General features: G+C 46.5%; 3 protein-coding genes across 5 annotated transcripts in view; all 3 read right to left on the bottom strand.

The window, feature by feature from the left end:
- The window catches only part of LOC308131337 (uncharacterized protein), a gene marked incomplete at both ends in the record, with an annotated part of 33120 nt that extends 14890 nt beyond the window's left edge, over positions 1-18230 (bottom strand). The window contains 22 exons of the mRNA XM_080498065.1: positions 21-614; positions 875-1474; positions 1704-2297; positions 2558-3157; positions 3389-3982; positions 4243-4842; positions 5072-5665; positions 5926-6525; positions 6755-7348; positions 7609-8208; positions 8438-9031; positions 9292-9891; positions 10121-10714; positions 10975-11574; positions 11804-12397; positions 12658-13257; positions 13487-14080; positions 14341-14940; positions 15171-15764; positions 16025-16624; positions 16854-17447; positions 17822-18230. Of these exons, the coding sequence (XP_080354191.1) occupies positions 21-614; positions 875-1474; positions 1704-2297; positions 2558-3157; positions 3389-3982; positions 4243-4842; positions 5072-5665; positions 5926-6525; positions 6755-7348; positions 7609-8208; positions 8438-9031; positions 9292-9891; positions 10121-10714; positions 10975-11574; positions 11804-12397; positions 12658-13257; positions 13487-14080; positions 14341-14940; positions 15171-15764; positions 16025-16624; positions 16854-17447; positions 17822-18230 (12943 nt within the window). The remainder of the gene's footprint in view (positions 1-20; positions 615-874; positions 1475-1703; positions 2298-2557; positions 3158-3388; positions 3983-4242; positions 4843-5071; positions 5666-5925; positions 6526-6754; positions 7349-7608; positions 8209-8437; positions 9032-9291; positions 9892-10120; positions 10715-10974; positions 11575-11803; positions 12398-12657; positions 13258-13486; positions 14081-14340; positions 14941-15170; positions 15765-16024; positions 16625-16853; positions 17448-17821) is intronic.
- The window catches only part of LOC308131174 (collagen alpha-3(VI) chain-like), an 83838-nt gene that overhangs the window by 43868 nt on the left and 14926 nt on the right, over positions 1-25044 (bottom strand). The window lies entirely within an intron of this gene.
- Positions 18386-25011, bottom strand: LOC308131038 (collagen alpha-3(VI) chain-like; the record flags this gene model as incomplete). Its single annotated transcript, XM_080497595.1, has 8 exons — positions 24412-25011; positions 22319-22921; positions 21640-22239; positions 20596-21189; positions 19868-20452; positions 19167-19763; positions 18460-19047; positions 18386-18390 (listed from the first exon to the last, which is right to left on the bottom strand). Exons 1-8 carry the CDS (start codon positions 24518-24520, stop codon positions 18386-18388), a joined length of 3681 nt encoding a protein of 1226 aa, XP_080353721.1. The 5' UTR covers positions 24521-25011.

Below are 25044 nucleotides of genomic sequence, written 5' to 3'. Positions count from 1 at the left end.
AAAATCGATGTACTTCTTACCAGTCACTGTTGGTGTCATGGGCGTGACCCTCACTACAACTTTGCTCAATACAGTGGACAGCTGCTCTTGGACACGGGGGAGGTCGTTGAAGTCCGACACTGACAGAGCATAATTTGGTTCAGATGATATCTTCTGCAGCTCTCTACTGTCTGAACCCCTCGTGCCAATGCCAGCGACGATGACGCCCTGCTGCTTGAGAGCAGAGGCTGGGGTATCCACATTGTCAGAGGACCTTCCCCCAGTGAGCAGGATCAACAGTTGTGGAACACCTTGTGAGCGCCGACTCCCTGAGGAGTTAGTAAAGACGTTGTCCCTGACATATTGGAGGGCTGCCCCAGTGTTCAGGGTTCTTCCTCCTCTGTGTCTGAGCCCTCTGATGGAATCAACAACATCCTCTTTTGTGTTGTATGTGTTCAGATAGAATTGGGCCTCTGCGTCTCTGCTGTACTGGACCACAGAGACACGGTCCTTGTTGTCTCCCACATTGAGTTTCTCCACCTCTCGCTCAACAAAATCACGCATGGCAGTGAAGCCATTCCTTGAGCTGTCAGAACCATCCAGCAGGAATACAATATCCCTTTTGGGAGTGTCAGCTGAGAAAAGTAAGAAGATGAAAACAATGAAGGTATTTGATAACAGTGTGCTCATGACCTAACTAGACTGACAGACTATGATAGATGAGGTTTAAAGTCAACAGCTGCTGTTTATGTTCCATGGTAGTTCTAAAGCTACTACTCCCTCTGAAATTGCACCTATGGATCTAATCAAGTGTATTGCTTGGTCAGTTGTTGCAATTATGAATCAAAAATTGTCTGCAAGCCGCTTGACCAAGCTAAAAGTGTGTTTGACGTACCAGATTCAGTTGGTACTTCTGGGATGACATCAGTTACCACAGACTCCACCAAAGACTCCAGTTGCTGTTGTACATTGGGGAGCTCAGTAAAGTCAGACACAGTCAGAGCGTTACTTGGGTCCTGGGATATCGTCTGCAGTTCTCTGCTGTCAGATCCTCTGCTTCCAATTACAACGACAGACACACCCAACTGTTTGAGGGCAGAGGCTGGCGCATCCACACTGTCAAACGACCTTCCACCATTCAGCAGAATCAAGAGCTGTGGAACGCCTTCAAGACGTCTGCTTCCAGCAGAGGCCGTGAAGACGTTGTCCCTCAAGTACTGGAGAGCCGCTCCAGTGTTGGTGGGTCGTCCGCCTTTGTGCCTCAAACCTCTGACAGTGTCAAGGATCTGCTTCTTTGTCGAATACGTGTTCAGGTAGAACTGGACAGCTGGGTCTCTGCTGTACTGAACCACTGACACGCGGTCTTTGTTGTCATCCACACTGAGCGTCTGCACTACTCTTTCAACAAAGTCTTGCATAGCTGGGAATCCAGTTCTAGTAGAATCGGATCCATCCAGCAAGAACACAACATCCTTTCCTGGTGCTGCTCTCACCACTAAGGAAAATAAGATGGGGGTATTAATTCAAGTGTAGAGCCAACCTTTTTTTACCCCAAGGTCATCTGAAGAAAAGCTAGCCTTGATAATTGACAGTCACTATAACTTTCTTACAAATGTGTTTATATAGCTATGGAACATGAATTAAAACTCGTCCAACATGCTTCGATATGAATGAAATTGCACCCCAGTTGGAGCTTGAAAAGTGAAAATCGGTGTACTTCTTACCAGTCACTGTTGGTGTCATGGGCGTGGCCCTCACTACAACTTTGCTCAATACAGTGGACAGCTGCTCTTGGACACGGGGGAGGTCGTTGAAGTCCGACACTGACAGAGCATAATTTGGTTCAGATGATATCTTCTGCAGCTCTCTACTGTCTGAACCCCTCGTGCCAATGCCAGCGACAATGACGCCCTGCTGCTTGAGAGCAGAGGCTGGGGTATCCACATTGTCAGAGGACCTTCCCCCAGTGAGCAGGATCAACATTTGTGGAACACCTTGTGAGCGCCGACTCCCTGAGGAGTTAGTAAAGACGTTGTCCCTGACATATTGGAGGGCTGCCCCAGTGTTCAGGGTTCTTCCTCCTCTGTGTCTGAGCCCTCTGATGGAATCAACAACATCCTGTTTTGTGTTGTATGTGTTCAGATAGAATTGGGCCTCTGCGTCTCTGCTGTACTGGACCACAGAGACACGGTCCTTGTTGTCTCCCACATTGAGTTTCTCCACCTCTCGCTCAACAAAATCACGCATGGCAGTGAAGCCATTCCTTGAGCTGTCAGAACCATCCAGCAGGAATACAATATCCCTTTCGGGAGTGTCAGCTGAGAAAAGTAAGAAGATGAACACAATGAAGGTATTTGATAACAGTGTGCTCATGACCAAACTGGACTGATTGACTATAATAGATGAGGTTTAAAGTCAACAGCTGCTGTTTATGTTCCATGGTAGTTCTAAAGCTACTACTCCCTCTCAATTTGCACCTATGAAGCTAATCAAGTGTATTGCTTGGTCAGTTGTTGCAATTATGAATCAAAAATTGTCTGCAAGCCGCTTGACCGAGCTAAAAGTGTGTTTGACATACCAGATTCAGTTGGTACTTCTGGGATGACATCAGTTACCACAGACTCCACCAAAGACTCCAGTTGCTGTTGTACATTGGGGAGCTCAGTAAAGTCAGACACAGTCAGAGCGTTACTTGGGTCCTGGGATATCGTCTGCAGTTCTCTGCTGTCAGATCCTCTGCTTCCAATTACAACGACAGACACACCCAACTGTTTGAGGGCAGAGGCTGGCGCATCCACAGTGTCAAACGACCTTCCACCATTCAGCAGAATCAAGAGCTGTGGAACGCCTTCAAGACGTCTGCTTCCAGCAGAGGCCGTGAAGACGTTGTCCCTCAAGTACTGGAGAGCCGCTCCAGTGTTGGTGGGTCGTCCGCCTTTGTGCCTCAAACCTCTGACAGTGTCAAGGATCTGCTTCTTTGTCGTATACGTGTTCAGGTAGAACTGGACAGCTGGGTCTCTGCTGTACTGAACCACTGACACGCGGTCTTTGTTGTCATCCACACTGAGCGTCTGCACTACTCTTTCAACAAAGTCTTGCATAGCTGGGAATCCAGTTCTAGTAGAATTGGATCCATCCAGCAAGAACACAACATCCTTTCCTGGTGCTGCTCTCACCACTAGGGAAAATAAGATGGGGGGTATTAATTCAAGTGTAGAGCCAACCTTTTGTTGCCCCTAAGGTCATGTGAAGAAAAGCTAGCCTTGATTATTGACAGCCAATCTAACTTTCTTACAAATGTGTTTATATAGCTATGGAACATGGATTAAAACTCGTCCAACATGCTTCGATATGAATGAAATTGCACGCCAGTTGGAGCTTGAATAATGAAAATCGGTGTACTTCTTACCAGTCACTGTTGGTGTCATGGGCGTGACCCTCACTACAACTTTGCTCAATACAGTGGACAGCTGCTCTTGGACACGGGGGAGGTCGTTGAAGTCCGACACTGACAGAGCATAATTTGGTTCAGATGATATCTTCTGCAGCTCTCTACTGTCTGAACCCCTCGTGCCAATGCCAGCGACGATGACGCCCTGCTGCTTGAGAGCAGAGGCTGGGGTATCCACATTGTCAGAGGACCTTCCCCCAGTGAGCAGGATCAACAGTTGTGGAACACCTTGCGAGCGCCGACTCCCTGAGGAGTTGGTAAAGACGTTGTCCCTGACATATTGGAGGGCTGCCCCAGTGTTCAGGGTTCTTCCTCCTCTGTGTCTGAGCCCTCTGATGGAATCAACAACATCCTGTTTTGTGTTGTATGTGTTCAGATAGAATTGGGCCTCTGCGTCTCTGCTGTACTGGACCACAGAGACACGGTCCTTGTTGTCTCCCACATTGAGTTTCTCCACCTCTCGCTCAACAAAATCACGCATGGCAGTGAAGCCATTCCTTGAGCTGTCAGAACCATCCAGCAGGAATACAATATCCCTTTTGGGAGTGTCAACTGAGAAAAGTAAGAAGATGAAAACAATGAAGGTTTTTGATAACAGTGTGCTCATGACCTAACTGGACTGACAGACTATAATAGATGAGGTTTAAAGTCAACAGCTGCTGTTTATGTTCCATGGTAGTTCTAAAGCTACTACTCCCTCTGAAATTGCACCTATGAAGCTAATCAAGTGTATTGCTTGGTCAGTTGTTGCAATTATGAATCAAAAATTGTCTGTAAGCCGCTTGACCGAGCTAAAAGTGTGTTTGACGTACCAGATTCAGTTGGTACTTCTGGGATGACATCAGTTACTACAGACTCCACCAAAGACTCCAGTTGCTGTTGTACATTGGGGAGCTCAGTAAAGTCAGACACAGTCAGAGCGTTACTTGGGTCCTGGGATATCGTCTGCAGTTCTCTGCTGTCAGATCCTCTGCTTCCAATTACAACGACAGACACACCCAACTGTTTGAGGGCAGAGGCTGGGGCATCCACACTGTCAAAGGACTTTCCAGCATTCAGCAGAATCAAGAGCTGTGGAACGCCTTCAAGACGTCTGCTTCCAGCAGAGGCCGTGAAGACGTTGTCCCTCAAGTACTGGAGAGCCGCTCCAGTGTTGGTGGGTCGTCCGCCTTTGTGCCTCAAACCTCTGATAGTGTCAAGGATCTGCTTCTTTGTCGTATACGTGTTCAGGTAGAACTGGACAGCTGGGTCTCTGCTGTACTGAACCACTGACACGCGGTCTTTGTTGTCATCCACACTGAGCGTCTGCACTACTCTTTCAACAAAGTCTTGCATAGCTGGGAATCCAGTTCTAGTAGAATCGGATCCATCCAGCAAGAACACAACATCCTTTCCTGGTGCTGCTCTCACCACTAGGGAAAATAAGATGGGGGTATTAATTCAAGTGTAGAGCCAACCTTTTTTTGCCCCAAGGTCATGTGAAGAAAAGCTAGCCTTGATAATTGACAGTCACTATAACTTTCTTACAAATGTGTTTATATAGCTATGGAACATGAATTAAAACTCGTCCAACATGCTTCGATATGAATGAAATTGCACCCCAGTTGGAGCTTGAAAAGTGAAAATCGGTGTACTTCTTACCAGTCACTGTTGGTGTCATGGGCGTGGCCCTCACTACAACTTTGCTCAATACAGTGGACAGCTGCTCTTGGACACGGGGGAGGTCGTTGAAGTCCGACACTGACAGAGCATAATTTGGTTCGTACGATATCTTCTGCAGCTCTCTACTGTCTGAACCCCTCGTGCCAATGCCAGCGACAATGACGCCCTGCTGCTTGAGAGCAGAGGCTGGGGTATCCACATTGTCAGAGGACCTTCCCCCAGTGAGCAGGATCAACAGTTGTGGAACACCTTGTGAGCGCCGACTCCCTGAGGAGTTAGTAAAGACGTTGTCCCTGACATATTGGAGGGCTGCCCCAGTGTTCAGGGTTCTTCCTCCTCTGTGTCTGAGCCCTCTGATGGAATCAACAACATCCTCTTTTGTGTTGTATGTGTTCAGATAGAATTGGGCCTCTGCGTCTCTGCTGTACTGGACCACAGAGACACGGTCCTTGTTGTCTCCCACATTGAGTTTCTCCACCTCTCGCTCAACAAAATCACGCATGGCAGTGAAGCCATTCCTTGAGCTGTCAGAACCATCCAGCAGGAATACAATATCCCTTTTGGGAGTGTCAGCTGAGAAAAGTAAGAAGATGAACACAATGAAGGTATTTGATAACAGTATGCTCATGACCAAACTGGACTGACAGACTATAATAGATGAGGTTTAAAGTCAACAGCTGCTGTTTATGTTCCATGGTAGTTCTAAAGCTACTACTCCCTCTCAATTTGCACCTATGAAGCTAATCAAGTGTATTGCTTGGTCAGTTGTTGCAATTATGAATCAAAAATTGTCTGCAAGCCGCTTGACCGAGCTAAAAGTGTGTTTGACGTACCAGATTCAGTTGGTACTTCTGGGATGACATCAGTTACTACAGACTCCACCAAAGACTCCAGTTGCTGTTGTACATTGGGGAGCTCAGTAAAGTCAGACACAGTCAGAGCGTTACTTGGGTCCTGGGATATCGTCTGCAGTTCTCTGCTGTCAGATCCTCTGCTTCCAATTACAACGACAGACACACCCAACTGTTTGAGGGCAGAGGCTGGGGCATCCACACTGTCAAAGGACTTTCCAGCATTCAGCAGAATCAAGAGCTGTGGAACGCCTTCAAGACGTCTGCTTCCAGCAGAGGCCGTGAAGACGTTGTCCCTCAAGTACTGGAGAGCCGCTCCAGTGTTGGTGGGTCGTCCGCCTTTGTGCCTCAAACCTCTGACAGTGTCAAGGATCTGCTTCTTTGTCGTATACGTGTTCAGGTAGAACTGGACAGCTGGGTCTCTGCTGTACTGAACCACTGACACGCGGTCTTTGTTGTCATCCACACTGAGCGTCTGCACTACTCTTTCAACAAAGTCTTGCATAGCTGGGAATCCAGTTCTAGTAGAATCGGATCCATCCAGCAAGAACACAACATCCTTTCCTGGTGCTGCTCTCACCACTAGGGAAAATAAGATGGGGGTATTAATTCAAGTGTAGAGCCATCCTTTTTTTGCCCCAAGGTCATGTGAAGAAAAGCTAGCCTTGATAATTGATAGTCACTATAACTTTCTTACAAATGTGTTTATATAGCTATGGAACATTAATTAAAACTCGTCCAACATGCTTCGATATGAATGAAATTGCAGCCCAGTTGGAGCTTGAAAAGTGAAAATCGGTGTACTTCTTACCAGTCACTGTTGGTGTCATGGGCGTGGCCCTCACTACAACTTTGCTCAATACAGTGGACAGCTGCTCTTGGACACGGGGGAGGTCGTTGAAGTCCGACACTGACAGAGCATAATTTGGTTCAGATGATATCTTCTGCAGCTCTCTACTGTCTGAACCCCTCGTGCCAATGCCAGCGACAATGACGCCCTGCTGCTTGAGAGCAGAGGCTGGGGTATCCACATTGTCAGAGGACCTTCCCCCAGTGAGCAGGATCAACAGTTGTGGAACACCTTGTGAGCGCCGACTCCCTGAGGAGTTAGTAAAGACGTTGTCCCTGACATATTGGAGGGCTGCCCCAGTGTTCAGGGTTCTTCCTCCTCTGTGTCTGAGCCCTCTGATGGAATCAACAACATCCTCTTTTGTGTTGTATGTGTTCAGATAGAATTGGGCCTCTGCGTCTCTGCTGTACTGGACCACAGAGACACGGTCCTTGTTGTCTCCCACATTGAGTTTCTCCACCTCTCGCTCAACAAAATCACGCATGGCAGTGAAGCCATTCCTTGAGCTGTCAGAACCATCCAGCAGGAATACAATATCCCTTTTGGGAGTGTCAGCTGAGAAAAGTAAGAAGATGAACACAATGAAGGTATTTGATAACAGTGTGCTCATGACCTAACTGGACTGACAGACTATAATAGATGAGGTTTAAAGTCAACAGCTGCTGTTTATGTTCCATGGTAGTTCTAAAGCTACTACTCCCTCTCAATTTGCACCTATGAAGCTAATCAAGTGTATTGCTTGGTCAGTTGTTGCAATTATGAATCAAAAATTGTCTGCAAGCCGCTTGACCGAGCTAAAAGTGTGTTTGACATACCAGATTCAGTTGGTACTTCTGGGATGACATCAGTTACTACAGACTCCACCAAAGACTCCAGTTGCTGTTGTACATTGGGGAGCTCAGTAAAGTCAGACACAGTCAGAGCGTTACTTGGGTCCTGGGATATCGTCTGCAGTTCTCTGCTGTCAGATCCTCTGCTTCCAATTACAACGACAGACACACCCAACTGTTTGAGGGCAGAGGCTGGGGCATCCACACTGTCAAAGGACTTTCCACCATTCAGCAGAATCAAGAGCTGTGGAACGCCTTCAAGACGTCTGCTTCCAGCAGAGGCCGTGAAGACGTTGTCCCTCAAGTACTGGAGAGCCGCTCCAGTGTTGGTGGGTCGTCCGCCTTTGTGCCTCAAACCTCTGACAGTGTCAAGGATCTGCTTCTTTGTCGAATACGTGTTCAGGTAGAACTGGACAGCTGGGTCTCTGCTGTACTGAACCACTGACACGCGGTCTTTGTTGTCATCCACACTGAGCGTCTGCACTACTCTTTCAACAAAGTCTTGCATAGCTGGGAATCCAGTTCTAGTAGAATCGGATCCATCCAGCAAGAACACAACATCCTTTCCTGGTGCTGCTCTCACCACTAGGGAAAATAAGATGGGGGTATTAATTCAAGTGTAGAGCCAACCTTTTTTTGCCCCAAGGTCATGTGAAGAAAAGCTAGCCTTGATAATTGACAGTCACTATAACTTTCTTACAAATGTGTTTATATAGCGATGGAACATGAATTAAAACTCGTCCAACATGCTTCGATATGAATGAAATTGCACCCCAGTTGGAGCTTGAAAAGTGAAAATCGGTGTACTTCTTACCAGTCACTGTTGGTGTCATGGGCGTGGCCCTCACTACAACTTTGCTCAATACAGTGGACAGCTGCTCTTGGACACGGGGGAGGTCGTTGAAGTCCGACACTGACAGAGCATAATTTGGTTCGTACGATATCTTCTGCAGCTCTCTACTGTCTGAACCCCTCGTGCCAATGCCAGCGACAATGACGCCCTGCTGCTTGAGAGCAGAGGCTGGGGTATCCACATTGTCAGAGGACCTTCCCCCAGTGAGCAGGATCAACAGTTGTGGAACACCTTGTGAGCGCCGACTCCCTGAGGAGTTGGTAAAGACGTTGTCCCTGACATATTGGAGGGCTGCCCCAGTGTTCAGGGTTCTTCCTCCTCTGTGTCTGAGCCCTCTGATGGAATCAACAACATCCTGTTTTGTGTTGTATGTGTTCAGATAGAATTGGGCCTCTGCGTCTCTGCTGTACTGGACCACAGAGACACGGTCCTTGTTGTCTCCCACATTGAGTTTCTCCACCTCTCGCTCAACAAAATCACGCATGGCAGTGAAGCCATTCCTTGAGCTGTCAGAACCATCCAGCAGGAATACAATATCCCTTTTGGGAGTGTCAGCTGAGAAAAGTAAGAAGATGAAAACAATGAAGGTATTTGATAACAGTATGCTCATGACCTAACTGGACTGACAGACTATAATAGATGAGGTTTAAAGTCAACAGCTGCTGTTTATGTTCCATGGTAGTTCTAAAGCTACTACTCCCTCTCAAATTGCACCTATGAAGCTAATCAAGTGTATTGCTTGGTCAGTTGTTGCAATTATGAATCAAAAATTGTCTGCAAGCCGCTTGACCAAGCTAAAAGTGTGTTTGACGTACCAGATTCAGTTGGTACTTCTGGGATGACATCAGTTACCACAGACTCCACCAAAGACTCCAGTTGCTGTTGTACATTGGGGAGCTCAGTAAAGTCAGACACAGTCAGAGCGTTACTTGGGTCCTGGGATATCGTCTGCAGTTCTCTGCTGTCAGATCCTCTGCTTCCAATTACAACGACAGACACACCCAACTGTTTGAGGGCAGAGGCTGGCGCATCCACACTGTCAAACGACCTTCCACCATTCAGCAGAATCAAGAGCTGTGGAACGCCTTCAAGACGTCTGCTTCCAGCAGAGGCCGTGAAGACGTTGTCCCTCAAGTACTGGAGAGCCGCTCCAGTGTTGGTGGGTCGTCCGCCTTTGTGCCTCAAACCTCTGACAGTGTCAAGGATCTGCTTCTTTGTCGTATACGAGTTCAGGTAGAACTGGACAGCTGGGTCTCTGCTGTACTGAACCACTGACACGCGGTCTTTGTTGTCATCCACACTGAGCGTCTGCACTACTCTTTCAACAAAGTCTTGCATAGCGGGGAATCCAGTTCTAGTAGAATCGGATCCATCCAGCAAGAACACAACATCCTTTCCTGGTGCTGCTCTCACCACTAGGGAAAATAAGATGGGGGTATTAATTCAAGTGTAGAGCCAACCTTTTTTTGCCCCAAGGTCATGTGAAGAAAAGCTAGCCTTGATAATTGACAGTCACTATAACTTTCTTACAAATGTGTTTATATAGCGATGGAACATGAATTAAAACTCGTCCCACATGCTTCGATATGAATGAAATTGCACCCCAGTTGGAGCTTGAAAAGTGAAAATCGGTGTACTTCTTACCAGTCACTGTTGGTGTCATGGGCGTGGCCCTCACTACAACTTTGCTCAGTACAGTGGACAGCTGCTCTTGGACACGGGGGAGGTCGTTGAAGTCCGACACTGACAGAGCATAATTTGGTTCGTACGATATCTTCTGCAGCTCTCTACTGTCTGAACCCCTCGTGCCAATGCCAGCGACAATGACGCCCTGCTGCTTGAGAGCAGAGGCTGGGGTATCCACATTGTCAGAGGACCTTCCCCCAGTGAGCAGGATCAACAGTTGTGGAACACCTTGCGAGCGCCGACTCCCTGAGGAGTTAGTAAAGACGTTGTCCCTGACATATTGGAGGGCTGCCCCAGTGTTCAGGGTTCTTCCTCCTCTGTGTCTGAGCCCTCTGATGGAATCAATAACATCCTGTTTTGTGTTGTATGTGTTCAGATAGAAATGGGCCTCTGCGTCTCTGCTGTACTGGACCACAGTGACACGGTCCTTGTTGTCTCCCACATTGAGTTTCTCCACCTCTCGCTCAACAAAATCACGCATGGCAGTGAAGCCATTCCTTGAGCCGTCAGAACCATCCAGCAGGAATACAATATCCCTTTTGGGAGTGTCAGCTGAGAAAAGTAAGAAGATGAAAACAATGAAGGTATTTGATAACAGTATGCTCATGACCTAACTGGACTGACAGACTGTAATAGATGAGGTTTAAAGTCAACAGCTGCTGTTTATGTTCCATGGTAGTTCTAAAGCTACTACTCCCTCTGAAATTGCACCTATGGATCTAATCAAGTGTATTGCTTGGTCAGTTGTTGCAATTATGAATCAAAAATTGTCTGCAAGCCGCTTGACCAAGCTAAAAGTGTGTTTGACGTACCAGATTCAGTTGGTACTTCTGGGATGACATCAGTTACTACAGACTCCACCAAAGACTCCAGTTGCTGTTGTACATTGGGGAGCTCAGTAAAGTCAGACACAGTCAGAGCGTTACTTGGGTCCTGGGATATCGTCTGCAGTTCTCTGCTGTCAGATCCTCTGCTTCCAATTACAACGACAGACACACCCAACTGTTTGAGGGCAGAGGCTGGCGCATCCACAGTGTCAAACGACCTTCCACCATTCAGCAGAATCAAGAGCTGTGGAACGCCTTCAAGACGTCTGCTTCCAGCAGAGGCCGTGAAGACGTTGTCCCTCAAGTACTGGAGAGCCGCTCCAGTGTTGGTGGGTCGTCCGCCTTTGTGCCTCAAACCTCTGACAGTGTCAAGGATCTGCTTCTTTGTCGTATACGTGTTCAGGTAGAACTGGACAGCTGGGTCTCTGCTGTACTGAACCACTGACACGCGGTCTTTGTTGTCATCCACACTGAGCGTCTGCACAACTCTTTCAACAAAGTCTTGCATAGCGGGGAATCCAGTTCTAGTAGAATCGGATCCATCCAGCAAGAACACAACATCCTTTCCTGGTGCTGCTCTCACCACTAGGGAAAATAAGATGGGGGTATTAATTCAAGTGTAGAGCCAACCTTTTTTTGCCCCAAGGTCATGTGAAGAAAAGCTAGCCTTGATAATTGACAGTCACTATAACTTTCTTACAAATGTGTTTATATAGCGATGGAACATGAATTAAAACTCATCCCACATGCTTCGATATGAATGAAATTGCACCCCAGTTGGAGCTTGAAAAGTGAAAATCGGTGTTCTTCTTACCAGTCACTGTTGGTGTCATGGGCGTGGCCCTCACTACAACTTTGCTCAACACAGTGGACAGCTGCTCTTGGACACGTGGGAGGTCGTTGAAGTCCGACACTGACAGAGCATAATTTGGTTCAGATGATATCTTCTGCAGCTCTCTACTGTCTGAACCCCTCGTGCCAATGCCAGCGACAATGACGCCCTGCTGCTTGAGAGCAGAGGCTGGGGTATCCACATTGTCAGAGGACCTTCCCCCAGTGAGCAGGATCAACAGTTGTGGAACACCTTGCGAGCGCCGACTCCCTGAGGAGTTAGTAAAGACGTTGTCCCTGACATATTGGAGGGCTACCCCAGTGTTCAGGGTTCTTCCTCCTCTGTGTCTGAGCCCTCTGATGGAATCAACAACATCCTGTTTTGTGTTGTATGTGTTCAGATAGAATTGGGCCTCTGCGTCTCTGCTGTACTGGACCACAGAGACACGGTCCTTGTTGTCTCCCACATTGAGTTTCTCCACCTCTCGCTCAACAAAATCACGCATGGCAGTGAAGCCATTCCTTGAGCTGTCAGAACCATCCAGCAGGAATACAATATCCCTTTTGGGAGTGTCAGCTGAGAAAAGTAAGAAGATGAACACAATGAAGGTATTTGATAACAGTATGCTCATGACCTAACTGGACTGACAGACTGTAATAGATGAGGTTTAAAGTCAACAGCTGCTGTTTATGTTCCATGGTAGTTCTAAAGCTACTACTCCCTCTCAATTTGCACCTATGAAGCTAATCAAGTGTATTGCTTGGTCAGTTGTTGCAATTATGAATCAAAAATTGTCTGCAAGCCGCTTGACCTAGCTAAAAGTGTGTTTGACGTACCAGATTCAGTTGGTACTTCTGGGATGACATCAGTTACTACAGACTCCACCAAAGACTCCAGTTGCTGTTGTACATTGGGGAGCTCAGTAAAGTCAGACACAGTCAGAGCGTTACTTGGGTCCTGGGATATCGTCTGCAGTTCTCTGCTGTCAGATCCTCTGCTTCCAATTACAACGACAGACACACCCAACTGTTTGAGGGCAGAGGCTGGGGCATCCACACTGTCAAAGGACTTTCCAGCATTCAGCAGAATCAAGAGCTGTGGAACGCCTTCAAGACGTCTGCTTCCAGCAGAGGCCGTGAAGACGTTGTCCCTCAAGTACTGGAGAGCCGCTCCAGTGTTGGTGGGTCGTCCGCCTTTGTGCCTCAAACCTCTGACAGTGTCAAGGATCTGCTTCTTTGTCGTATACGAGTTCAGGTAGAACTGGACAGCTGGGTCTCTGCTGTACTGAACCACTGACACGCGGTCTTTGTTGTCATCCACACTGAGCGTCTGCACTACTCTTTCAACAAAGTCTTGCATAGCGGGGAATCCAGTTCTAGTAGAATCGGATCCATCCAGCAAGAACACAACATCCTTTCCTGGTGCTGCTCTCACCACTAGGGAAAATAAGATGGGGGTATTAATTCAAGTGTAGAGCCAACCTTTTTTTGCCCCAAGGTCATGTGAAGAAAAGCTAGCCTTGATAATTGACAGTCACTATAACTTTCTTACAAATGTGTTTATATAGCGATGGAACATGAATTAAAACTCGTCCCACATGCTTCGATATGAATGAAATTGCACCCCAGTTGGAGCTTGAAAAGTGAAAATCGGTGTACTTCTTACCAGTCACTGTTGGTGTCATGGGCGTGGCCCTCACTACAACTTTGCTCAGTACAGTGGACAGCTGCTCTTGGACACGGGGGAGGTCGTTGAAGTCCGACACTGACAGAGCATAATTTGGTTCGTACGATATCTTCTGCAGCTCTCTACTGTCTGAACCCCTCGTGCCAATGCCAGCGACAATGACGCCCTGCTGCTTGAGAGCAGAGGCTGGGGTATCCACATTGTCAGAGGACCTTCCCCCAGTGAGCAGGATCAACAGTTGTGGAACACCTTGCGAGCGCCGACTCCCTGAGGAGTTAGTAAAGACGTTGTCCCTGACATATTGGAGGGCTGCCCCAGTGTTCAGGGTTCTTCCTCCTCTGTGTCTGAGCCCTCTGATGGAATCAATAACATCCTGTTTTGTGTTGTATGTGTTCAGATAGAAATGGGCCTCTGCGTCTCTGCTGTACTGGACCACAGTGACACGGTCCTTGTTGTCTCCCACATTGAGTTTCTCCACCTCTCGCTCAACAAAATCACGCATGGCAGTGAAGCCATTCCTTGAGCCGTCAGAACCATCCAGCAGGAATACAATATCCCTTTTGGGAGTGTCAGCTGAGAAAAGTAAGAAGATGAAAACAATGAAGGTATTTGATAACAGTATGCTCATGACCTAACTGGACTGACAGACTGTAATAGATGAGGTTTAAAGTCAACAGCTGCTGTTTATGTTCCATGGTAGTTCTAAAGCTACTACTCCCTCTGAAATTGCACCTATGGATCTAATCAAGTGTATTGCTTGGTCAGTTGTTGCAATTATGAATCAAAAATTGTCTGCAAGCCGCTTGACCAAGCTAAAAGTGTGTTTGACGTACCAGATTCAGTTGGTACTTCTGGGATGACATCAGTTACTACAGACTCCACCAAAGACTCCAGTTGCTGTTGTACATTGGGGAGCTCAGTAAAGTCAGACACAGTCAGAGCGTTACTTGGGTCCTGGGATATCGTCTGCAGTTCTCTGCTGTCAGATCCTCTGCTTCCAATTACAACGACAGACACACCCAACTGTTTGAGGGCAGAGGCTGGCGCATCCACAGTGTCAAACGACCTTCCACCATTCAGCAGAATCAAGAGCTGTGGAACGCCTTCAAGACGTCTGCTTCCAGCAGAGGCCGTGAAGACGTTGTCCCTCAAGTACTGGAGAGCCGCTCCAGTGTTGGTGGGTCGTCCGCCTTTGTGCCTCAAACCTCTGACAGTGTCAAGGATCTGCTTCTTTGTCGTATACGTGTTCAGGTAGAACTGGACAGCTGGGTCTCTGCTGTACTGAACCACTGACACGCGGTCTTTGTTGTCATCCACACTGAGCGTCTGCACAACTCTTTCAACAAAGTCTTGCATAGCGGGGAATCCAGTTCTAGTAGAATCGGATCCATCCAGCAAGAACACAACATCCTTTCCTGGTGCTGCTCTCACCACTAGGGAAAATAAGATGGGGGTATTAATTCAAATGTAGAGCCATCCTTTTGTTGCCCCTAAGGTCATGTGAAGAAAAGCTAGCCTTGATAATTGACAGCCACTCTAACTTTCTTACAAATGTGTTTATATAGCGATGGAACATGAATTAAAACTCGTCCCACATGCTTCGATATGAATGAAATTGCACCCCAGTTGGAGCTTGAAAACTGAAAATCGGTGTACTTCTTACCAGTCACTGTTGGTGTCATGGGCGTGGCCCTCACTACAACTTTGCTCAATACAGTGGACAGCTGCTCTTGGACACGGGGGAGGTCATTGAAGTCCGACACTGACAGAGCATAATTTGGTTCGTACGATATCTTCTGCAGCTCTCTACTGTCTGAACCCCTCGTGCCAATGCCAGCGACAATGACGCCCTGCTGCTTGAGAGCAGAGGCTGGGGTATCCACATTGTCAGAGGACCTTCCCCCAGTGAGCAGGATCAACATTTGTGGAACACCTTGCGAGCGCCGACTCCCTGAGGAGTTGGTAAAGACGTTGTCCCTGACATATTGGAGGGCTGCCCCAGTGTTCAGGGTTCTTCCTCCTCTGTGTCTGAGCCCTCTGATGGAATCAACAACATCCTCTTTTGTGTTGTATGTGTTCAGATAGAAATGGGCCTCTGCGTCTCTGCTGTACTGGACCACAGAGACACGGTCCTTGTTGTCTCCCACATTGAGTTTCTCCACCTCTTGCTCAACAAAATCACGCATGGCAGTGAAGCCATTCCTTGAGCTGTCAGAACCATCCAGCAGGAATACAATATCCCTTTTGGGAGTGTCAGCTGAGAAAAGTAGGAAGATGAAAACAATGAAGGTATTTGATAACAGTATGCTCATGACCTCACTGGACTGACAGACTATAATAGATGAGGTTTAAAGTCAACAGCTGCTGTTTATGTTCCATGGTAGTTCTAAAGCTACTACTCCCGCTGAAATTGCACCTATGGATCTAATCAAGTGTATTGCTTGGTCAGTTGTTGCAATTATGAATCAAAAATTGTCTGCAAGCCGCGTGACCGAGCTAAAAGTGTGTTTGACATACCAGATTCAGTTGGTACTTCTGGGATGACATCAGTTACCACAGACTCCACCAAAGACTCCAGTTGCTGTTGTACATTGGGGAGCTCAGTAAAGTCAGACACAGTCAGAGCGTTACTTGGGTCCTGGGATATCGTCTGCAGTTCTCTGCTGTCAGATCCTCTGCTTCCAATTACAACGACAGACACACCCAACTGTTTGAGGGCAGAGGCTGGCGCATCCACAGTGTCAAACGACCTTCCACCATTCAGCAGAATCAAGAGCTGTGGAACGCCTTCAAGACGTCTGCTTCCAGCAGAGGCCGTGAAGACGTTGTCCCTCAAGTACTGGAGAGCCGCTCCAGTGTTGGTGGGTCGTCCGCCTTTGTGCCTCAAACCTCTGACAGTGTCAAGGATCTGCTTCTTTGTCGTATACGAGTTCAGGTAGAACTGGACAGCTGGGTCTCTGCTGTACTGAACCACTGACACGCGGTCATTGTTGTCATCCACACTGAGCGTCTGAACTACTCTTTCAACAAAGTCTTGCATAGCTGGGAATCCAGTTCTAGTAGAATCGGATCCATCCAGCAAGAACACAACATCCTTTCCTGGTGCTGCTCTCACCACTAGGGAAAATAAGATGGGGGTATTAATTCAAGTGTAGAGCCAACCTTTTTTTGCCCCAAGGTCATGTGAAGAAAAGTTAGTCTTGATAATTGACAGTCATTATAACTTTCTTACAAATGTGTTTATATAGCGATGGAACATGAATTAAAACTCGTCCCACATGCTTCGATATGAATGAAATTGCACCCCAGTTGGAGCTTGAAAAGTGAAAATCGGTGTACTTCTTACCAGTCACTGTTGGTGTCATGGGCGTGGCCCTCACTACAACTTTGCTCAATACAGTGGACAGCTGCTCTTGGACACGGGGGAGGTCGTTGAAGTCCGACACTGACAGAGCATAATTTGGTTCAGATGATATCTTCTGCAGCTCTCTACTGTCTGAACCCCTCGTGCCAATGCCAGCGACAATGACGCCCTGCTGCTTGAGAGCAGAGGCTGGGGTATCCACATTGTCAGAGGACCTTCCCCCAGTGAGCAGGATCAACAGTTGTGGAACACCTTGTGAGCGCCGACTCCCTGAGGAGTTAGTAAAGACGTTGTCCCTGACATATTGGAGGGCTGCCCCGGTGTTCAGGGTTCTTCCTCCTCTGTGTCTGAGCCCTCTGATGGAATCAACAACATCCTCTTTTGTGTTGTATGTGTTCAGATAGAAATGGGCCTCTGCGTCTCTGCTGTACTGGACCACAGAGACACGGTCCTTGTTGTCTCCCACATTGAGTTTCTCCACCTCTCGCTCAACAAAATCACGCATGGCAGTGAAGCCATTCCTTGAGCTGTCAGAACCATCCAGCAGGAATACAATATCCCTTTTGGGAGTGTCAGCTGAGAAAAGTAAGAAGATGAAAACAATGAAGGTATTTGATAACAGTATGCTCATGACCTAACTGGACTGACAGACTATAATAGATGAGGTTTAAAGTCAACAGCTGCTGTTTATGTTCCATGATAGTTCTAAAGCTACTACTCCCTCTGAAATTGCACATATGGATCTAATCAAGTGTATTGCTTGGTCAGTTGTTGCAATTATGAATCAAAAATTGTCTGCAAGCCGCTTGACCGAGCTAAAAGTGTGTTTGACATACCAGATTCAGTTGGTACTTCTGGGATGACATCAGTTACCACAGACTCCACCAAAGACTCCAGTTGCTGTTGTACATTGGGGAGCTCAGTAAAGTCAGACACAGTCAGAGCGTTACTTGGGTCCTGGGATATCGTCTGCAGTTCTCTGCTGTCAGATCCTCTGGTTCCAATTACAACGACAGACACACCCAACTGTTTGAGGGCAGAGGCTGGGGCATCCACACTGTCAAAGGACTTTCCACCATTCAGCAGAATCAAGAGCTGTGGAACGCCTTCAAGACGTCTGCTTCCAGCAGAGGCCGTGAAGACGTTGTCCCTCAAGTACTGGAGAGCCGCTCCAGTGTTGGTGGGTCGTCCGCCTTTGTGCCTCAAACCTCTGACAGTGTCAAGGATCTGCTTCTTTGTCGTATACGTGTTCAGGTAGAACTGGACAGCTGGGTCTCTGCTGTACTGAACCACTGACACGCGGTCTTTGTTGTCATCCACACTGAGCGTCTGCACTACTCTTTCAACAAAGTCTTGCATAGCTGGGAATCCAGCTCTAGTAGAATCGGATCCATCCAGCAAGAACACAACATCCTTTCCTGGTGCTGCTCTCACCACTAAGGAAAATAAGATGGGGGGTATTAATTCAAGTGTAGAGTCATCCATTTTTTGCCCCAAGGTCATGTGAAGAAAAGCTAGCCTTGATAATTGACAGTCACACTAATGTTCTTGCAAATATGTTTAAATATCTTAACTACATGAATCTTACCTTCCTGTGTTTCCTCATCAACTCCAATTTCATTGAGTTGACTACTCACACTTGATTGAATGAGAGGAAGACTTGCAAAGTCAGGAACTGTGTGAATGTAATTTGGGTCTGAGGAAATGACTTTCATTTCAGCTGAATTTGACGATCTTGACCCAATTGCAAATGCAATAACTCCTGCAGCTTTTAGCACATTTGCAGGTCCCCGTGGAGAATCTCTTGATCGTCCCCCAGCCAAAACAACAAGTATTTGTTTGGCACCCTCTCGAGATCGACCTCCAGCATTTTCAACTAAGACATTGTCCTTGACAAACTGGAGAGCTTTTCCAATGTAATGAGGCCTTCCCCCTTTTGGTTTGAGGCTCGCAATGTGCTTCAGGACATCAGCTTTTGATGTGTACGTATCCAGACTGAAACTGAGTTCAGCACTGTTGCTATACTGTACAACAGCAACTTTATCTTTTCCTTCTTCCAGGCCAAAGCTCTCAATTATTTTCACCAGAAATTCACGTATTGCATTGAATCTCGTCCTTACGTCATCAGAACCATCAATGAGAAACACAATGTCTCTGTTCACTCTTGATGTTGGACCTGAAAAGTTTGACAATTAGATAAAATTTGTGAGGCACCGAATTAATTTCATGTGGATAGATTCAATGACATGAAATACATATCGTTATTGAAACAATTGAGTGTTCCTCTTTACTCACCTACAGCAGGACTGCTAGAACCTTGAAGAGAGGCAATAACTGAAAGCAACTGCTGTCTCACAACAGGAAAGTCAGAACTCTCCCTCATAAAATACTCTGCTCTCGGAGCCACTTGCTCCATTTCGAGCCTGTCTGCTTTATTCACTCCAACACCAAAAATAACAGTTCCATCACTTCTCAGCCTTTCCACTGGACTTGTAACGTCATCTTCTGACTTTCTGCCACTTAAGAGGATCAGGATCTGTGGAACCCCCTGCTGGGCTCTGCTTCCAGATGAAGCCGTGAAGACGGAGTCTTTCACGTATTCAATGGCAACGCCAGTATTGGTAGTTAATCCTCCTTTGAGTTGTACATTGCTCAGATGTTTTAAGATATCATTTTTGAGTGAATATTTGTTGAGCAGAAACTCAGCTGTGGGTTCTGTGCCGTACTGGATCAAAGCAATTTGTGCTTTTTGGGGTCCAATTTCAATCTGCTTGACAAACTCCCGGACAAACTCCAGGATTTGCATCTCACTTGATCTCATGTCATCAGACCCATCAAGGAGAAACACAATGTCTGCACTTTGGACATCTACTTGTGCCAAAGTTGACGTGTCTGAAATGGACACAAACACATGTTGATTGAAACCAACATCTCCGCACCGACAGTCACAGCAGATGCAATCATTTGTAAGCAATGCTATTTTTCAAATGTCTTACCAACGCCGGTTGAAAGGTCTGTTGATTCTTGAGTGCCCCTGAGCATGGCCTCTATTGATGGATGGATGCTTTTCAGAGTTTTATAGTCGGGCACATAGAAATATTGTGCTGGTGTGTAAGATATGGTTTGCATTTCCAAAGTGTCAGCATTCTTTGTTCCAATACTGAAAGTTTTGATTCCATTTTCTTTCAGTGACGTGGCCGGTCCTCTGACATCATCGCCTGACCTGCCACCACTAAAGACATACAGGTACTGGGGCACCGAGTCAGCACGTCTGCCCCCAACTGAAGCCGCGAAAACACTGTCTCGGACAAACTCCAGCGCTCTCCCGATGTTCAGGGGTCGTCCTAACTTATGTCTCATCGTCCGGATGGAACTGAGCACATCACTCTTGGATGAATGGGAATTCAAGTAGAAATTGGGAGTGACATCACGGTTGTACTGTACAACAGCCACACGGTCTTTATTGTTTCCCACATTTAGATTTTCAATAATTTTTTCAACAAAGCTTCGTATTTCTTCAAAGCCATTTCGTGCGTCATATGATCCATCAATAAGAAATACTACATCCCTTTTCTTAGACTCTGCAACAAAGAGAATGGAGACAAACAAAGGTAAAATAGTAGTCTGAAAGTTATAAGCAAGAGGCAACAGTGAGAGGCTGATAATAAATATAGAATTTTATCCTTGTCACATTAAAAAAAAACAAAAAAAACATCCATCTTACCGGGACCTACTGTGGGACCAGTTTCGTCCACACGGTGTGAAGCCCCTCTCAATACTGACAACACATCCTGCTTTGCAGAAGGAAGTTCTTGATAATCGCCAATTGAGAATGCATAATTTGGTTCATGGGATATTGTCTGTAACTCAAGGGTGTCCGCGTCAGTTGTACCGATCACCACCGGAATGACACCAACTTCCTTCAGTCTTCGAACCGGGTCTCTTATGTCATCGGCGGATCGCCCACCACTCAGCAGTATGAGTATCTGTGGAATTCCCTCCAGACGTCTGCTTCCAGATTCAGGTGTAATTACCCGTTCCCTCACATACTGGAGAGCAGCGCCGATGTTGTGAGGAGAACCTCCTTTGTGAGTCAGACCTCTTACGGCTTCCAGAACATCACCGGCTGTTTTGTACTGCTTCAAGTTGAAATTGATTTCTGCGGTGTCGCTGTATTGCACCACAGCCACATGGTCTTTGTTTTCATCAATGCTTAGGTCCGTCACAATTCTCTGTACAAAGTCTTTGATATCTGGAAATCTTTGCTGAGAATAATCAGTGCCATCAAGCAAAATAACAACGTCTCTTCCACTGGAATCTGTAATTGCACAAGATTTTGAACAAATTGGTTGGCCATGAAATTTTGCAATTATTTCAGCATATAATTTACTAATGGGATTAGCCAGAACAGCTTAAAGAAAAATGGGTTCTTAACAAAATTGTAAAAAAAAAAATATTATCATCAGCATAATCGTGATAATAATCAAATCACAACTTTTGATCATAGATTTCTTTGTTGGACGGGACGAGAATAAAATATCCAAAGATTTATATTTACAACAGTCTTCTCAATGCTACTGAGCAGCCACTGACCTATTAGTCTGAAATCTAACATGTCTGTAATGTAAATGCTTTGTGGACATTTATTTCAAGTGCTATTGTCCCACGCTTTTGGTTCCATGTATCATTTATGTCATATAATGTAAAAAAAAACAACACCATGCATCAGTTATCCGCATTATGACCAACCGTTCCAAATCAATCTTACCCGACGATGCTGATTTGATAGAAGGGCTTTCATTCTTGACGGTAGTGATTACTTGTTGCTCAATGCCTTGCAGTTCACTAGAATCTGCTAGATAGACAACGCGGTGGGCATCTGGCGAGATAGACTGAATCTCGAGGAGGTCTGCATTCTTTATTCCCACCACAAACGGCTTCACCCCGATTTCTTTCAAATTTCCCGTGGCACTTCTGACGTCGTCACTGGACCGTCCACCAGTCAACAGTACCAGAGTCTGAGGGACGCCCTCGCGGCGTCGACTTCCAGACGACGCCGTGAAAACATTTTCCACAACGTACTGCAGGGCGGCGCCAGTGTGAGGAAGTCCACTTCCTTTGGGCCTCATGCTTGACACACTGTCAACGACTTCCTGCTGTGTTTGGTAGGTGTTTAAAAGGAATTCAGAGGAGGGTTCTCTGTTGTACTGCACCACCGCAACACGAACATTGTTTTCATCCACACTGAGTTTTCCCACTATTCTCTTGACAAAGTCACGCACTGCTGGAAAGTCACTCTGCATGTCGTCAGACAAATCCAGTAAAAACACAATGTCGTGTTGAGTGGGATCGCTTTCACCTGTGGAACCTTGACAAATGGGAGGAAGTTCATGTTAGATGTATGGATGTAAAGACGGCTCGGTCGGTCATTGGGTGGAAGGCCTTACCTAACACATTGTCTGGCTTTATTTTGAGTTCCTGCCGAGGCACCCTTTTCACAAATGACACAAGCTGTTGGTTGATATTTCCAGTATCGGCAAGCTGGGGCACGGAGAAGGCGTAGGAAGGGTTATGAGCAATCATCTGAAGCTCAAGTATGTCAGAAGCTCTCGAACCCACACAGAAGGGCACAACGTTTTCTTGTTTTAGTGCAGCGGCGGCACTTGTGACGTCATCCTGAGATCTTCCGCCACTCAACAGAATCAATATCTGTGGGACCCCTTCCTGATGCCGACTTCCTGAGGACTGAGTGAAAGCATTTTTCCTCACGTAGTCGAGAGCGGCACCAGTGTTGCGGGTTCGGCCCCCTTTATGGTCCAACTGTTGGACTGCATTTAGAATATCTGTTTTTTCCGTGTAGGTGATCAGATTGAAATGCGTCTGCGGCTCTTTGCTGTACTGAACCACGGAAATGTGATCTTTGGTTTCACCAACACTGAGCAATTCAACAACTTGTTGAACAAATCTTTTCATTGCCGGGAAGTCATTCTCTGTGTCATCTGACCCATCCAACAGAAACACAATGTCTCTTTGAGAGGAATCTAATTCAACTAGAAAAGAAAGTAAACAGGATTTTATGAGTCACACATAATACAGAAGCTAAAATTGTAGTTTGATGCAAATATCATATATTGCAAAGTCGGCAAAGCCATTAGAGCAGGTAGGGAAATTCAAAATGTGCTACTGTGGATAAGATGTTAAATACGAGAGGGAAAAAATTATGAAGAAGCTTTCTAAAGTACTACAAGATGGTCTTTGACGAAAAAAGATGGAGGAAGCCACTGCTTAACTACCTAGGCAATGATGAGATTATCATTGGCTCAAGATGGAGCTTGAAAAATCGTAGAACAGCTCTCTGAAGGAAAAGGGGCAAACGTCTGAGAGCCACAAGAAACGACGTAACCAGGAAGTTGCGTCCCGTCAGTGAAGAAACTGTAAGGACCATGAAACTGATCGGCTGTCAGTCTTAGAAGTCGATGCAGTTTCATCGCAATTCACATTTTCGAAAAGGAGATGTTCAAGAAACCGAGCAGGAGGTCTGATTCTCAACCATGAATCGGTGACATGTCTTACCTACTGCTGTAGGGGGCTCTGTTTGTATTTCCCCCTGGACAAATGCAGCTATCTGTGGCTGAATGGACAAAAGTTCACCAAAGACAGGCAAGTTGAAAAGAAACTTGGAGGAAACGGCTATTTTCTCAAGTTCGTCCAATTTTGCATTTTTCATTCCGATAGCAAAAGACAGAGCACCGAAGTGCTTAAGTTGCAATGCAGCAGAAGAGACGTCGTCGCTGGATGGGCCTCCGGTCAGGACAAAAAGAATCTGTGGGACTCCTTCCGTGCGTCTACTTCCAGACGAAGCAGTAAAAACTTGCTCTTGAACAAACTTTAGCGCCGCGCCAGTGTTCCGAGGTCTTCCGCCTTTGTGTCGAAGACTCCTGATGGCGTAAACGACGGCCTTCTTGGATCTGTGAGATCTTAGGTTGAAGTAAACTTTGCTGTTATCGCTGTACAGAACCACAGCCACACGAGTCTTGTCTTCGCTGAAGGTCAGCTCTTCGGCCATTCTTCGGACAAACTCCCGAATGGCTGGGAACCCATTTCTGGAGTCGTCCGAGCCATCAAGGAGAAACACTATATCCCTCTTATCAGTCCGTGTGTCAACTAGGTCACATATGGACAGATAGAAAGAGGAATCACGGACTGCATGTTTTAGACTTTCTTCATACGGATTCACGAACAAGAGCAAAATTTAACAGCTCAGAAATAAAAATTAAAAAAAGTGAGCTAAATCTAAACAAGTGCTAAAGTTGTTGTTTTTCTCCCGAAAATGACATAAAAGAAACCTTGTTGACTGATCTTTGAAGCACAGAGCGGACAATTAGAGAGAAAAGAGGAAAAAAAAAGAAATACAGAACAGATAAAAGAAAGATATTTTCAGAATAACTGTGAATGACATGCAACAGCAACAAGCCAAACATTTAGTGTTCATCCACCGACTCACAATTTAGGAATAACATAGAAAATGTGCATTTCTTACCTACTAAATCAGGGATTCCATTGACGCTTTCCCCAGCGTCTTTGTGTATGTTCAGTGCATCGAGAAGTTGTGGTTGGATTGAGGGCAACTCGGAGTTGTCAGAGACCATGTGTGTGAAACTCGGCTGGAAAGCAATCGTTTCCAACTCCGCCCGTTTAGCTTGTCCCACTCCGACCCCGATCGACACGATTTCATGCTCTTTGAGAGCGAATGCCGGGCCTCTGATGTTATCGGCGGACGGCTTGCTACTGAGCAGAATTAGAATCTGGGGCACTCCTTCGAGTCGTCTACTCCCCGTGGAGGAGGTGAAGACTCTGTGCCTCACAAACTGGAGAGCTGCACCAACGTTGAGGCGCCGGCCACCCTTGTGCTTCAAGTTATCTATGGCGGTCACGCTCTCTGTTTTGGTCTGGTGTGAATTTAGATAAAAGTTGACCACGGTGTTATCAGCAAACTGAGCCACAGAGACCCGGTCGTGGCTCTCATCGATGTTGAGGCTCTCCACTATGCTCTTAACAAACAATTTAATGTCTGCAAATCCATCTCTGGTGTTATCCGAGCCATCCAGGAGGAACACAATATCTCTTTTCACAGCATCAATTTGTGCTGTGACACAACAAATCAGGTTCAGTT

The sequence above is a fragment of the Blennius ocellaris genome (genome assembly GCF_963422515.1).
Source record: "Blennius ocellaris genome assembly, chromosome: 6".
In the NCBI taxonomy this organism is placed as follows: domain Eukaryota; kingdom Metazoa; phylum Chordata; class Actinopteri; order Blenniiformes; family Blenniidae; genus Blennius; species Blennius ocellaris.
This window is presented reverse-complemented; position numbering and strand designations above follow the sequence as displayed.